The 14616-nt window shown below is 24.8% G+C and overlaps 1 protein-coding gene across 1 annotated transcript; it reads right to left on the bottom strand.

The window, feature by feature from the left end:
* Window positions 1–963: 963 nt before the first annotated feature.
* LOC145837007 (ATP synthase F(0) complex subunit g, mitochondrial-like) lies at window positions 964–3064 on the bottom strand. The gene is made up of 2 exons (XM_082944774.1): window positions 2897–3064; window positions 964–1124 (listed from the first exon to the last, which is right to left on the bottom strand). The coding sequence occupies exons 1-2, from the start codon at window positions 3048–3050 to the stop codon at window positions 979–981; spliced, it is 300 nt and encodes a 99-aa protein (XP_082800900.1). The 5' UTR covers window positions 3051–3064; the 3' UTR covers window positions 964–978.
* Window positions 3065–14616: the final 11552 nt, after the last annotated feature.

The raw sequence follows: 14616 nt of genomic DNA, 5'->3' as shown, positions 1-14616 counted from the left end.
AAGCACATTGTGGACAACTTAAGTTATGAAAAAAAGTTTAATAAACACATTTCTTGATTAAAAAAAAAAAGATAGTTTACAATAAGTAACAAAAATACTATAAAATCAAGAAAATCTTTAAATAGTTTTAAATTTTTCACAATGTGTTTTTGTAATAATTTCCACATGTAAAATAACTTCCAGCTAAAAACTTTAAGGTCACACTTTTTAAGTCCCATACAGTTTGCATTGGGATTTTTTTCAAAAAATTGAAAAGTTGTACCATTAATTTTTTTTTAAGTCAGCTAAAAATTTTCAAAAGCTGTTTTGTAATTGCCAAAAAAAAAAGCTACAGACTCGAAGAATGCATTTTTTATAAAAACTTTAGTTGACATACTTATATAATAGAGAAACTAATTAAGTACATCAAACTTTAAATAAAAAACTTTTTTTTTTGCTAAAAGAAAACTAAAAAATATGTACCTTTAAGGAAAGCAAATATTAAGTCAATAATTGGCAGAAATACTTTTAAAACAGCTAATACTTCTATCTTATGTCACATTTTAGATTTAATAACTTTTTTTGTCTGCCATTAAACAGCAATATTATAAAACATTTGTAAGTGAAGTTTTTTTAAGTTGAGACAAAACGCAATACTATAGCTCATTCTCACTGATAAACAGATACAAAACGGTAAGTAAACTTACTTTTTTTAACTACGTTATTACTTATCAAAAAAGCTTGTACTTTTTTATTAGCACCATACATAAAACAACCGCCATAAAAAGTTTGAATACATAATGTTTTATTTATAACACTTTATACACTAAAAATGTTGAAACTCTTATTTTAGAGATGTTTTGAAACTTGATAATAAATTTGAAGCTTATTTGTTATTGATAATATGCATGAATATTAACAAGACTTAAAAACTTTATATAAAAACTTAAAAACTTTTTACTACATAACATTAAACAGAAGAAAGAATTATCTAAACAATTAAACGTCATATCCGACAAGGCTGCCCCTTCCAATGACCTCACCAACAAAGAACCAGCAGCAAACTTCAGTGAAGACCATGGCGTTCAAAAGCGCTTGTTTCACTGGAAGCTGTGTGAACTGCATTGAAGTCACGTTTGAAATTCCTGTGTTAAAATGATTTGTTTATAAATAAGTGTATTTTATTTATTTTCTTTTTTGTTGATTTGAAGTTACATTGCTTATTCCTGTTTAAAATTTAGTTGTTTACAAAAAACTGTATTTTAATGTGCATGGTAATTATCGATTAGTAGATTATTTATTTTTTAATTATTTTACTTTTTCTTATATGAAACTGATATAATTAGAAATGATTATAGAAATGGTATTTTTTAATATACTTAATAACCAGTGAAATTAAACAAACAATTTTATTACAAAGTAAACCATAACTTTTATTGAATCAAATTACTGATTCCTGTAACAATTAAACCATTAAAGTTTTTCTAAACTATAAATTAATTTGTTAGAAAAAAGCAACTAAAATGATATAAAATTGAAAGTTTTTAAACTTTTATTGATACAAGCTCTAATTCAACTTTTTTAAATATTAAATACTCGTTGACATCATTAAATAATCAGATGATAAAAGTTGAAAAGTTTTAAACACAGTTATGAATTTATACTATAAAAACAATCAATTTTTACTTTCTTTTTACTTTTTTTCAAAGAGTATTAATAATATTAGCTAAATTTCAGTGGAGATAAAAGTCAAGTTCAGTATAGCAGAGTTTTTTACTCATAATAGTTTTTATTAGATTATTAATAAGAACTTTTTTAAATACATTTTAAAATTTAAAAGATCAATAAGAATGTTTGTAATTTAAATTTTTGTAACTTCTTATTGGTATATCTTAAAGAGCCAAGCCTAAATAACCTAAGTATAAGCTTTGTGTAAGAAAAATTTAGTAAGATTTTAATACGTCTAGTTTTAACTTTTTAAGCTAATCACGAACTAATTTAACAATCTAGGAAACAAAATATTAATAGAGATTTTTCAAAGTAATAAATATTCTCAATACAAACTAATAACAATAAAACTTTTTTGTAAGGGATAAATACAAAAATACAAGTAAATTAAATTATTAAAATAAAAAGTAAATTATTAAGAAAACAACGCTATTGGTGGGTAGATATTTTTTACAAGTTGCACTTACTTTAAACTTAGCAAGCATGTAATTCTACCATTAATAGATTTGTATATAAGAATAGGAGACGTAATATTAAACATTCATAATGATCGAAAGAAATAATTAAAATTTAAAAAATCAAAACAATTTTCTAGGATTTGCTCTTGAACTTTCTTAGTTTAAACTTAACTCAAGAAAAAAAAAAATTTGTAGTATTTAACTTAGTTTTGAGTAAAAGTGCTATATTTTTTACTGCTGGTCTTAAATGTTTATCTTTTACTTAAGATTATTAAGATATATTTTTTTCTTGTAATGGTAGAATAATATAATGAAGTATGACTTAAAAATTCAAGACAAAATGAACAAAGATAGAATTTTAGTGAATTGTTTTTAATTCAAAGAAAATTGTCAATGAAAAGTTTCTACTGCTTCTATTTTATCTAAAACTTTACAGTAAAACTTTTATGAAAAGTATATTATTTTATTTAAATTAAAAAAATATTTATTTATTTTAATATCTTATAAAGTATTTTAGTATAAATAACTTGAGAGTATGCCAACCTTTAGTGAAAAGAATAGCAAACTTAAATTTATAAACAAAAAAATCTATAAATACAAAACTTTTATATGTTTAAAAATAAAGCAAACAAAATGTTCAAACTAGTGTAGCTGAGTAACATTTATGATAACTCAATAACTTAAGAGATATTCTAATTCAATAATTTTGTAAAAATTTAGCAAATAAATACCTTTAGTAAGAAGAGGGATGGCCTGTCCAACTTCAACAGGGGTGGGTGGGCGAAGTTCTACTTTTGCGTAATACATGAACTTGCTCAATTGAGGTTTTGCTGCCTCCATCAATACTGGAACCTGTGCTGAAAGTTTTGCCACCAACTTGCTCATATTGATTTTATTTAAAGTCTGAGAAAATATATTTTATTGCAAAACTAAGTTAGGCTAAAAACATGTTTTTTGTTGACTACTACAAGCAGATATTTATGCACACATTTTGGTTTTAGAAAATAGAACATACAAATAATAAATTTTATAATATTTAGAAAAACATTCTAGCAAGTGTTTGATAATTATACATTAATAACACTTTTTAAAATATAAAAATGTTTACTATTATGGTATATTGCAGCAAAATTATTTTGATAAAAACAGTACTTTATGAATTAGTTTATAAGTAAACTAATGTTTATTGCAAGTTGTTTCTAATTTGTACACTTATATTTTTGCTATCAGACACTTCTAATAGTCGAATAAAATTCATAACAACTTTGAAATTTATAGGATCAAAGTCAGTGAGTTCAATAGTTATCAAGGTTTTTTTAAAACAAAAATGCAAAAATAAACCTTGTTCACTAAAAATATTTTTTTAATTTTATAAATATTGTTCTTCAAATTTTTACAGTCATAAAATATAGTTCAAATATTACTAATATTTATGTAACTCATATCAAGGAATTTTCATAATATGAAAAAATCATACATCTTTCTTTTATTTGAAATTTATATTTTTAAACTTCCAACACCAGAAACAATGTTATGTTTTTTAAGAAATATTTCCTGAAGTATTGACATCTCTACCTCAAGAAAAAAGTAATTATAATATTTTATTTCTAAATAATTAAGAGCGTAGAGGGGCTCTTTTTTACTTTTGATTTTAGCTAGCAGTTGCATTTTACCCTGGAAACTAAATTAGTTTCTTAGATATGATGGTAAAAAGTCGGAAAGCTCTAAAGGTTCCTTATGGAAGGACTAAATTAAATAGAAGAAAAAACTGTCTAGACCTAAAGTCTTCAAGCAACCTTTCTGAAACCTCACCATTTAATTTAAACTAAATAATAAATATTTCTATAGTAGGATTTTTTTTGAGCAAATATTTTTTTAATAAAAATATACTTTTGTTTTTATTTTGGTCATAAAGGTCTTTTTTTTTTTTAATTCTTACAGAGGGAATTTTTCTATTAATGCGAGGAACCTTTCCTAATGTATAAAATTAACAAAATATGAAGATAAAAACAAAATTTTAGCAAATTTTTGAAAATTCTGAGAAAATTGGCAATGTTTTTTTTTTCTTTGTTTGTATGTGTCAAAAACGTTTTACACAACTAAAAATATCTCAAAAGTTTTTTTTTTTTGTGAAAAGTATCTTATAGTAAACATTTACAGCTTTCATACAAGGTCTAAAGTTATTTTTGTTTTCTGTTGCTCTTTTCTCCCTATCCCCTTTTTGCAAAAACCAACATATCTTAATAGTTGACCCCGGTTAGTTCACACCTGGATTACCATTCTTTATGACAAAAAAAAACAGCTAAAGTAACCAACAACTAGCCTTAGTTGTATAATTAGGCTTTTGTGAGAAATGAATTTTTTGGTTTTCATCATTAACTCCAGAATATCTAGTGTAAGTTTTAAATTATAGCCTTGTGACCCACAATGTTTCCTAAACTTTTCCACTGTATCTAGTTAAAGTTTCAAAATTACCATTAAAAACACCTAAGACTTATTTTTGTTAAAAAAAGGCCAACCACGCCATTTTTTTTCTCAAGATGTAAAAAATCCGCAGAAAAATGCAAAAAAATAAGAGCAACACCGTCCATCATGAACTCCAGAAAATCTGATGTAAGTTTCAAATTATGACCTCCTTTATAATTCATGACCCCAAAAGGGGCCACTTACTCTTACTACAAGCTTACTAGGCAAATCAAATTGTTTCAATTTTTCTCATCCGTCAGGCAATCGCACCACAAAACAGCTACTGGACCGCACCGCTACGGTGAAGCCAGCGCCGTGGTGCGGGTTACCCCCTTTTTGTTTCGTGTGGCGGGGGTTCACCGGGTTTCCCCGGTCATATAGGCCACATTGTCTTTTAAAGAATTATTTTTTTAAAAATCTGAAAAAAATAACGATTTGGCAAATCGTATGGAAAATTACATCAAATTTTTTTTTAATTGTCTCATAGGAGGTCACTACGTTTCGGCGCTTAGTGAAAATTCAAATCACAAGAAAATGACAAATTCAGAAAAGGTGAATAACTTGCAATATATTTTTAAACGTACAGTTAGACTTTATAAATTATTTACATACAAATTAAATTCTTTAGGTTGCATTTGCAGTTAATTAGCTTGAGCATTTAAAAGGCTTCAAGCTATACGGTATTTAGGGCATAAAAATTATGGTTAAATATTACAATAAATAAACAAATAACGTACTTTTTATATTAACGTTAAAACAACATTTTTTTCTATTACTTTTGTATTTTTCTATTCTCTTTTTTTTTTTTTTTGTTTACGTTTGTTTTCAGTTTTTTTTTTTTTTGCTTTTATTTTTTGCTTTTTTTATTTTTTTTTTGTTTGCGTTTTTTTTTTCTTTTTTTTTTTTGCTTTGTTTTTATTGCTTTTTGTTAGTTATTTTCTTTTATATTGCTTTTTTTTCTTTTTATTAATATCATTTGCTTTTTTAGTTTTTTAATGTTGTTTTATTATAATGGGTTTGATATGTCTTAGTCGATCATCTACTAAAGCACCAATATCATCCACCATACTAAGCCTCCTATAGCTAGATTACAGGTAGTAACAACATTACCCGGCAGTATAGTATACGTAATTGGTTCATTTATTATCTTAAATTTAGTTATGTAGTATTTTTATGCCCTTTAATCTTAGATTAAAAATATGTAACCTAAAGAATTTAAATTGTAAGAAGTAATTTTTTTTATTAAATTAGATCGTTAATATAACAGTAACTTTTTATATTTTTCTATATATCATTTATGCAATTTTGTCATTTTAAGTGGTTTTACAACTCATTATGCTACGAAACGTCTTAACCAACTTAAATCTAATCATATCAAGAAAAAAATAATTTAACTTCTTTGTATTTAAGTTTTGAAATTATAAATGAATTAGAATTTTAGAATTTAAATTTATGAAACCACAAATATATAACGAAAAATATAAAAGAAAACGTAACAAGATTACAAAAACTAAAAGATTAAACTAAAATTGCAAAATGAGTAACACAATTAATTTATAAAATAAACTGAATCTGAATCTAAAACTTAAGCTGAAGAAGCGAAACTGAAGGAAACTTAAATTTATTCACTGTTGTCACGCGAAACATGCCCTGTATCGCAATTTGGATCAAAAATACAATCTCTAAGCGCTGAACCTCTCAAAAAAAAATTCTCAACAGAGTATGAAAAATATACTTGAGAAAAAGTAGTTTTTAAATTTTTAATGTTTTTTAAACTAGAGGACCTAACTGTAACACTTCCATTGATAAAATTGATACGACCTGATGTGTTATCATATTTTTCATCAGACTTTGCAAAATACTTTTTAAGTTTATCAACTTGTAACCATAAACTACCCTCAATTTCATTGTCTTTCTTAAATTCATGGTCAATTTCGTGCTCGAAGTTTTTGAAAAAATAGAATTTGTGATTTTTTTTAAAGTTTTTTTGATCTACCGTAAAGCAATAACTAGTATCTTGGTACAATTCTAATCTAACTCCTTCAGGCCAAGCGTAATTAGTTTCCTCGAAAAGTTCCCTTACCGCAGTTCTTTTTAGATTGTTATTATCGTTATAATCTATTTTTCCCATAGGGAAATTGATTCTAATTTTATTATTTTTATCTCTATAATAAACAAATAACAATTCGCCCTTACCCTTCTTGACGCGATGTAAGATTACCCCCGCGCAGTCTAACCTTTTTACATTGAATTCCCAGTTAATTAAAAAAGAATCTCCCCGCTTGTGTTTAAATTTAACCTTAAATAAGTTATTAGCTAAATGGTGTTTTGCATCGTCGTTTAATTGATCAATAAAAATTTGCTTAGCGTAACGGTCGAAACTTTTGTATTTTTCATCAACTAGACTGTATACTTGTTTTTCGATAATGTTATAAACATTCAAAAAGTCATGCCAATCATCTTTTGAAAATTTTTTATTAATAAAATCTATAAGTTTTTGTTTAAGTTCATTATCGTGTTTATTTTTGAAAGATCTAGATACGTTGTTAACCTGATCTGTTACGAAAAAGGACGTTCCACCCGCTTCTTGTTGTGGTGCTCGATCCCGCTGGAGTTCCGCATGCGTCATTTGAACACCTTGGACAACCTCCTCCTCACCAACTATATTCGTAGTTTTAATGACGTCATCCGGTATAAATTTTGTCCTAGATGGTATTAAATAAACGTTTTTTATATTTATTTTACACAGAAAAGTTTAATATGGGGTTGCCAAAAACAAATTAGTTAAAACTAGGATTGTTTATTGGATTGATTTATTGGACTCCAATTAAATTTGAAATTGTACATATTTAGAGAAATCAAAAACTGTACATTGTTTGATTAAAAAGTATAAAGTTACAACTTAACAATAAATAGCAAAGCCTAGACTTCAATAGGTTCCTTAAGAAAGCCTCAAGCTAAAAACTCAAAAATATCAATCTATTAAAATTGATGAGTTTTTAAAATATTTTCTTTGAAGCTTTCTTAAAAATGGTTAATCTTTATGTTGAAAATTAAAAACTTCAATTGTAAATTAATTAAAATATATGACTATTGCTAGCAAAACAAAAAAAAATCTGATGGATACTTCTCGTTATAAAGCTTTTTAAATCTACAGAGTATTTTAAAAACTATTGTAAAATATGGCATACGTTATTCTAAACAACTAACCTTCTTTGCATGATCAAAGTGATATTATATCTCCAAATAACTTAGTACTTTAATAATACAGAGCTGTTTTGATATAAAAACTATAACTACAGCATCAATAATATAGGTAGAAAAACTACCTTCTACAAAAAAAATAATCTAATAGAGTTTTAATTTTTTTTATTCAAACTTATTTTTAATATGAAATTACATTCAGTTTAATAATTTCAGTTGAAAAAACATTTAACAACACAAGTTTAAATTAATGATCAAAAATATGAAACTAATATACAATGTTATAAGATAATAAAATCTAAATGTGAACTAAAAACTAAATAAATAGAAAATAAATATGCAGTGTCTAATTAATAATAATTTTAGAAATAATTTCAATGAAATATTTATAGGTTATTGTTTAGAAAAATAAAAAAGTACTTTATAAATACAATTATACTTAAACATGAATTTAACTTTTGAAAGATTTTAGTGTTCAACCTAATCAATAATTTAGTTACATAAAATTGTCATATAATGTATTGTTTATAAAATAAAAGTGTTTAATAACTACTTTAATTTACTTATTACAAAACTACAGACTGTATATCAGTGTTGTTATAGTGATTCCAACATGACTTCTTTCCAACATGACTTCACTTAAAAAGTTTATAATACTGAACTTTACTTGTATAATCTTCTTTTTTAAAGACGTTTTACTATTTGCTTTTAACCATTGCAGTTATGTAAGTTTGTTAAAATTTTATTTTGAACTTATATTATTTTTAACTATAACATCAAATGCGGATTTAAAAACCTGTTCTAAATCTACAAAATAGTCTATAAGATTTAAAGTGATTTTGGCCTAAAAATTTTATTAAAATATTTTTTTTTTTCTATTAGTAAAACATGAAATTTTTTTTAAACTTAAAAACCACCATGATTTAAAAAAAAATGGTTGTACCTTTTTATTTAAATATTTCAGGAACGTGAAATATTGAAACAGTGAAAATACTTAAATTTTTTTTCAATCAAAACTTAAATCACACCTAGAAAATCTACTTTTCATTACTTAGTTTAAGGTTATAAAATTTTAAACCTTAAGTTTAAGCTTTAACATAACTTTATTTGAATATAAACTAAATACAGAGCATTTATAGTTATTTAGTTAATAAATGATTGTTTTAATTTTTATTTGCACAAACTTTTCGATGGTTTCTTAAAAAGGGTACTGAACACTGGCTTAAGTAAAAAAATTTTGAATTTTTTTGAAGTTTAAGAAAGTTTAAGACTTTTAAAAGCATTTGAAATGCCGTAGACAGTTTATTCACCGTAAAGCATTGTCAAAAAAGTAAATAAATTACAACTATTGTTTAATAAATTTTATATTTATTTTTTTATTAATGCTTGTTATTTTTAGTCGCAGTCGTTTAGATAACACAAACTTAATAAACACCAATTCTTTTTGTTATATACCAAAAACAAAAGTGTTTAAAATACTTTTGTCTTCTCCTTTATACTCAGTTAAACAATTAACTTACAATGTAAAAAGTTTTTCTTATAGAACTGCCTGCTATCTTTGTTTGTTTAAAATTTATTTTAGAAATTCAAACGATTTTTCTCTCACTAAATATATAACTTTCTAACTTTTCTGCATCAGTTTATATGAGGAGAAATACATTTCCAAAACATCTCCAAAATTTTCTGTCCTCTGAAGACCGGTTTTTTGCTGGTTGTTTTTATCGGCAAAAATTACACAATTTTCCAGTGAGTTTTTTTTTTATGTTTTAATTAGTCTTAAAACAATAAATAAAATTTAATAAATTTATTTATCTAAATAAAGTTTACTAAATGTATTTTATAACTAATTAGCTAATCAAAGTAAATTATAAAAAAAATCATTACAGTTTGCACACAAAATTACTTCAAAATAAACTGGTGCACGATAGTGTACACAATTTTTTTTCGCGTGCACGAAACGTTTAGGGTACATGAACCTCATTTAGGGGTGAACGAAATTTTCAGATTACACAAAAAAATATTTTAGTCTTCGCATTATTAGTTTTAGCGACATAGTTCAGTTAAGTATTAAAGTTAAATCTAGCCCTGGTGTTTGATTGGCTTTTATTTTTTGGCCATTTTACTCTCATGATCTATTTTGTAATTAAACAACACACATAAATTATTGTATAATTATAATTGTAACTATTATTACAATGCAATTAAAAAAATAAAACATACGTAACAACTTATAAAACAATTTAAGAAAACAACACAACTGTTGCGTTGAACTTTAATAAATTCCAATAAATAAGGACTTATTTGTCTTTAAAAAAACGTGGTAAATTATAGACTTCTTTTAAAATGAAGTAGAAAGAAGTATAAAGTTCTTTAAAGCCTTATTTTAGAAAACAACATATAAACTATAAAAATACGAAATAAGCTAAAATATGCAAATTAAAATAAACTTTAAGCAATTAACCGATAAACTATTTTTTTCTAAAAATAACGTAAGTTTAAATTGTTGTTAACTTTGATTAAACATCTTAGGATTTTTCTTCAAATTTTAAATTGTTGTTTACATTAATTAAACGTGTTAGTTTTTTCTTTAAGTTAAAAACTTTGTTTACATTGATTAAACGTATTAGTTTTTCTCGTTAAATTTTAAATTGTTTATTACATTGATTAAGCGTTTTAGTTTTTTCTTTTAATTTTAAATAATAGTTTTATAGTTTACCAATAATGACTTAGGCCCTGGTCATAATAAACACTGATAGTAAAAAAAATTATGGTAAACCACTAAGGTTGGTAAACAGCCAAATTGTAGAAACTTAAATTATACATATCATAGTTGTATAGTTTCTCCTTTGACAAACAACATGATCTAATAAATGTTGTTATTATATCACACTCTATAATTTTAAAGTAAAAGTTTCCAAGTCAGCATTAGTTTGGAGAAGATGGACACTTCTACTACTAACCAAAGTTTGTAAAAGTTGTATATTTTGTTATTTTTAGATTTAAAGTAATATTTAAAGACACTCATTTCTAACTATGATTGGGAACAATTCTATATATAGGTATTTGAAGTGTACAGGGTTGAATAAACAACAATGTTTAAACAACCCCAAGAACATATCTAAATCAGTAAAAGATAAATAAATCCTTGTACTGGTGAATTAACCTTCAACCTAATACTAAATAGCCTGATTAAACAACCAATATTTGACCCTAGTTTCCAAACTAAATTGTTGGTCTACATGACTATTTTATTTAAATTGGTAGCAAAACATAATGTAAAGTTTAGCTAAATGTAATTGAATTATAATTTATGCTATTCATCAAGTTGTACTATATTGTATTGCAGATGTTTGCCCACCTAAAAAGTGTGAAGTGGTTCAATCCTAGCAGCTATAATAAAGGTAAATTTTGTTTTTATTGCAATTTAATATATCAAAAGCTCCTATACAACACATATGTTCCTTAATATAATCTTGTTTTTAGTTTGGTTGTGCTGTTCTAAATATCATGACAATATAAATAATTCCTACAAAGTTTTAAAGAAAAATTAAGTATTATTTACTATCATATAACTAAACTATTTGTGTGCAAAGTTTGATTGGGTATAATAAATAACTTTTTGACTTAAAAGTCAGATGGTAAATAAAAATTTATTTTGAAATAGAGTTCCATTGCGGCAAATTTTAAAGTGCAAAAATAGAATTGAAAAAAGTGACAAGCCTAATGAAATGCAGTAAATTTAATATAGTTTGCTAGTTCATATCAGTTTTATAATAGAAAAGTACATCATATGTTTTTCTGTAAATATCCTTCCAAATATTTGTCACCATATTTAAACAATCATCCATTAATAATGGTTGGAATGTACTTTGTTTTTTATTTTTTCTCATCATATTATATTTTAATTGTTTCCTTTTGAGACTAGCTCTGACTTGGTAAGTATTCTACTAATTATTGCATGAGTTGGCTTTTTTTTAGTTCTCAGAGCTAGTTTTTATTTGTTAAAAGTTCTAATAAAAAGTCTTTTAAAGAGTGAAAAAACTTTTTGTTTTAATAAGATAGTGTAAAATAATAAAGTCCCCATTATTATTGGTTTATGTAAACTATATTATGTATTTAAATTTTCAAGTATATGACATCCAAAAACTAAAGTTTTTTTTTCACAAGTATAATATAATTTGTATAAATAATCATTATGTTTTGGAAATTTAAATTATGTGGTGCATTGGAAATATTTTAAGAAATATCCAGACTGGTATTAATACCATGTTAATACATTTGGTATTTTTTTGTGTACTTCAGTATAACAAGTCTTTATTTTTCTTGAGTAATTAAATATTACTACTTGACTAACATAATTTTTTCACTATTTATTGTTTTTAATTTAACATAAGGCTAATTGATAAGTTTTAAGTCACTCAGATTAGATTGGCTTCAATGCTTCAAAAGCCTGTCATAGATAAGCCGTAGTATTAAAAAAAAACAAAATTGTTTGTCTCTTTTATTGCTTTAACACCTTTTATGTTTATATAAGTAATTTACAAATTAAAGTTTTAAGGTTACAAGTGTTGATTATAACTTGTTATTTTTTCTACATTTTATATGTGTTGACAGGTTTTTACAACTTTAGAATGTGCAAGGGTCTTGAGGAAATTTTGAGCAATGATGCACATGAATCATCTGTAAGCACACAACAACTGGACCTCAACCCAGGAAGGTCTCTAACTGCTCACTTAGGGCAGTAACAAGGTAAATATGTTATAGTTCTTGCTTTTGTACTAATAGCTACAATAAATCATAAAAAGTTAAATTTAGAGAAAGTAAAGATGACAATGTTATCTAAATTGAATTAAACTCATTCAGTGATGTTTATAAGTGATGTAGTGTATAATTAATGTTCATTTTTGACCTAATAACTGGAATAGAATCTAGTATTGCTTTTAACTCAACAGAATGTTCAAATAATTGCAAGTAAAAATTATCATTATTGTTAATATTAAGTATATTTATTATTATCATTTTTCATTTAACATAAAAATTAGTGTGGTCATTACAAGTAAAAAGTAAAATTTAACAAAAAAACTTTAAACTTGTTTTAAAGACTAATGAACATAAGCTAAGAATGTTTTTTAGGATGCGAACTAATTTATTAAATAATTAATTAAATATTTAAAATATTGTTACAACAAAGTTAGATTTGCTCACTTTGTTAGTACATCACTTTGAGTATTGTGATGGTTTTAAATGTTAAAGTTTGGCCAAAAGAAAACTTATTTGTATTCCAATGTTTTTCTTAAACTCAACGTTTTTTAATTTTAAAATAATAGAAATCAACAAAAGGCTATGATTAAATTAAATAGAAGACCATACTTGATTATTTTTACCCATCCACAATTTTATACAAAATATTATAAATAATATAATAATAAGGTTTTCTAGAGAAATGATTCAAATGAAAAATTAATATTCTTCTAAAATCTTATTTGATTGTTTACGTCACAAATAAAAACATAACTTAGTTTATGCGCGGTCATATAAGCCCGCCTAATGTTTATGCAAATTTTCCCTTTGTTAGAAACTTCAAAACTTATACCTTTCGATAGCTGAATTTTTTTTGATCTTTTATGTAAATTTTATTTTACTAGTCTAAGCATTGTTTTTAAATTTACAGTGTTTTATTTTAAAAACAAATAATGCCACCATAAAACTTTCTTTAAATTGTGCACAACTTTTATTTGTAATAATAAAAGTATAATTCTTGTTTAAACTTTTTGGTAACTCAAAGTGAATAAAACCATTTTGAGTTGTTATGGTGTTTTTTTTTCGGTTTTCTTTTAACAGTTGATTCTAAAACTACAAATATATCAAACCAAATCTGAGGCTGCTATTTGATATTAATAATCCTTAACTAGACTTTTAAATTGAATTGTCTTTTTTGATATATATTCAAACTTGAAAACTTAAGTACTGACATCAAAGCGCCCAAAAAATCTGAATCCAATGGATTTGGTTTTGTATATTGTGATTATAAAGTACGAGAGAGGCAGATATAAGCAGGCCAAAAAAAGGACTGAAACCAATAAGTCAGGGCTTAAAAATTCAGACCTTGTTACAAAACACTTTTAGTATAAACTATTTTTTCTTTGGACATTAACCTTAACCTTAAAAGCTTTAAGTATTTTGGCAATTTAGAACAATTAAAAAAGCATAAGCTTAAGATTTCAGGAAAAATAATGTTTTACAAAAAGTTTTTTTCAAAAAAAGAGACAATTACCGCTCACGCGGTACAAAGCTATTTGTTAAAAGGTATGTACTTAATCCGTAAACATATCAAAAATGTGATTTTTTTTTGTCGATTTTTCATATTGTTGCAATTATAGAGAAAATAATTAAAAATTTGTAACTTAAAACACTTGTTCATTCACATTTTTTAAAAATTGACTAACTTGATAACTTTTGTTTTAAATGTCATAACATATATCATGAAAAATTTGTTCACTCAATAAACTTAAATATGTTTTAGCTTTGACAATTGATGAAATAAGAACTGAAACAGTTATAAGCAATTTCGGAAAAAATTGTTTGTCATATAAATAAAAACTAGTGATGTGAATGATAACAAAAGGGTAAGTAAACATACAGTATTTTTAATGTATTTTATATGCACATCATTTTTTAAAACAAGTGTTTTTTAAACCCATAAAGGTGTTTATAAATCAAGAAACTTATTTTATGATGTATTTTAACTATATTTTATCTTCTTTTTTAAATTATTAGGCTG

The sequence above is a fragment of the Thalia democratica genome, chromosome 5, assembly GCF_965202585.1.
Source record: "Thalia democratica chromosome 5, ktThaDemo2.hap1.1, whole genome shotgun sequence".
Taxonomy (NCBI): domain Eukaryota; kingdom Metazoa; phylum Chordata; class Thaliacea; order Salpida; family Salpidae; genus Thalia; species Thalia democratica.
This window is presented reverse-complemented; position numbering and strand designations above follow the sequence as displayed.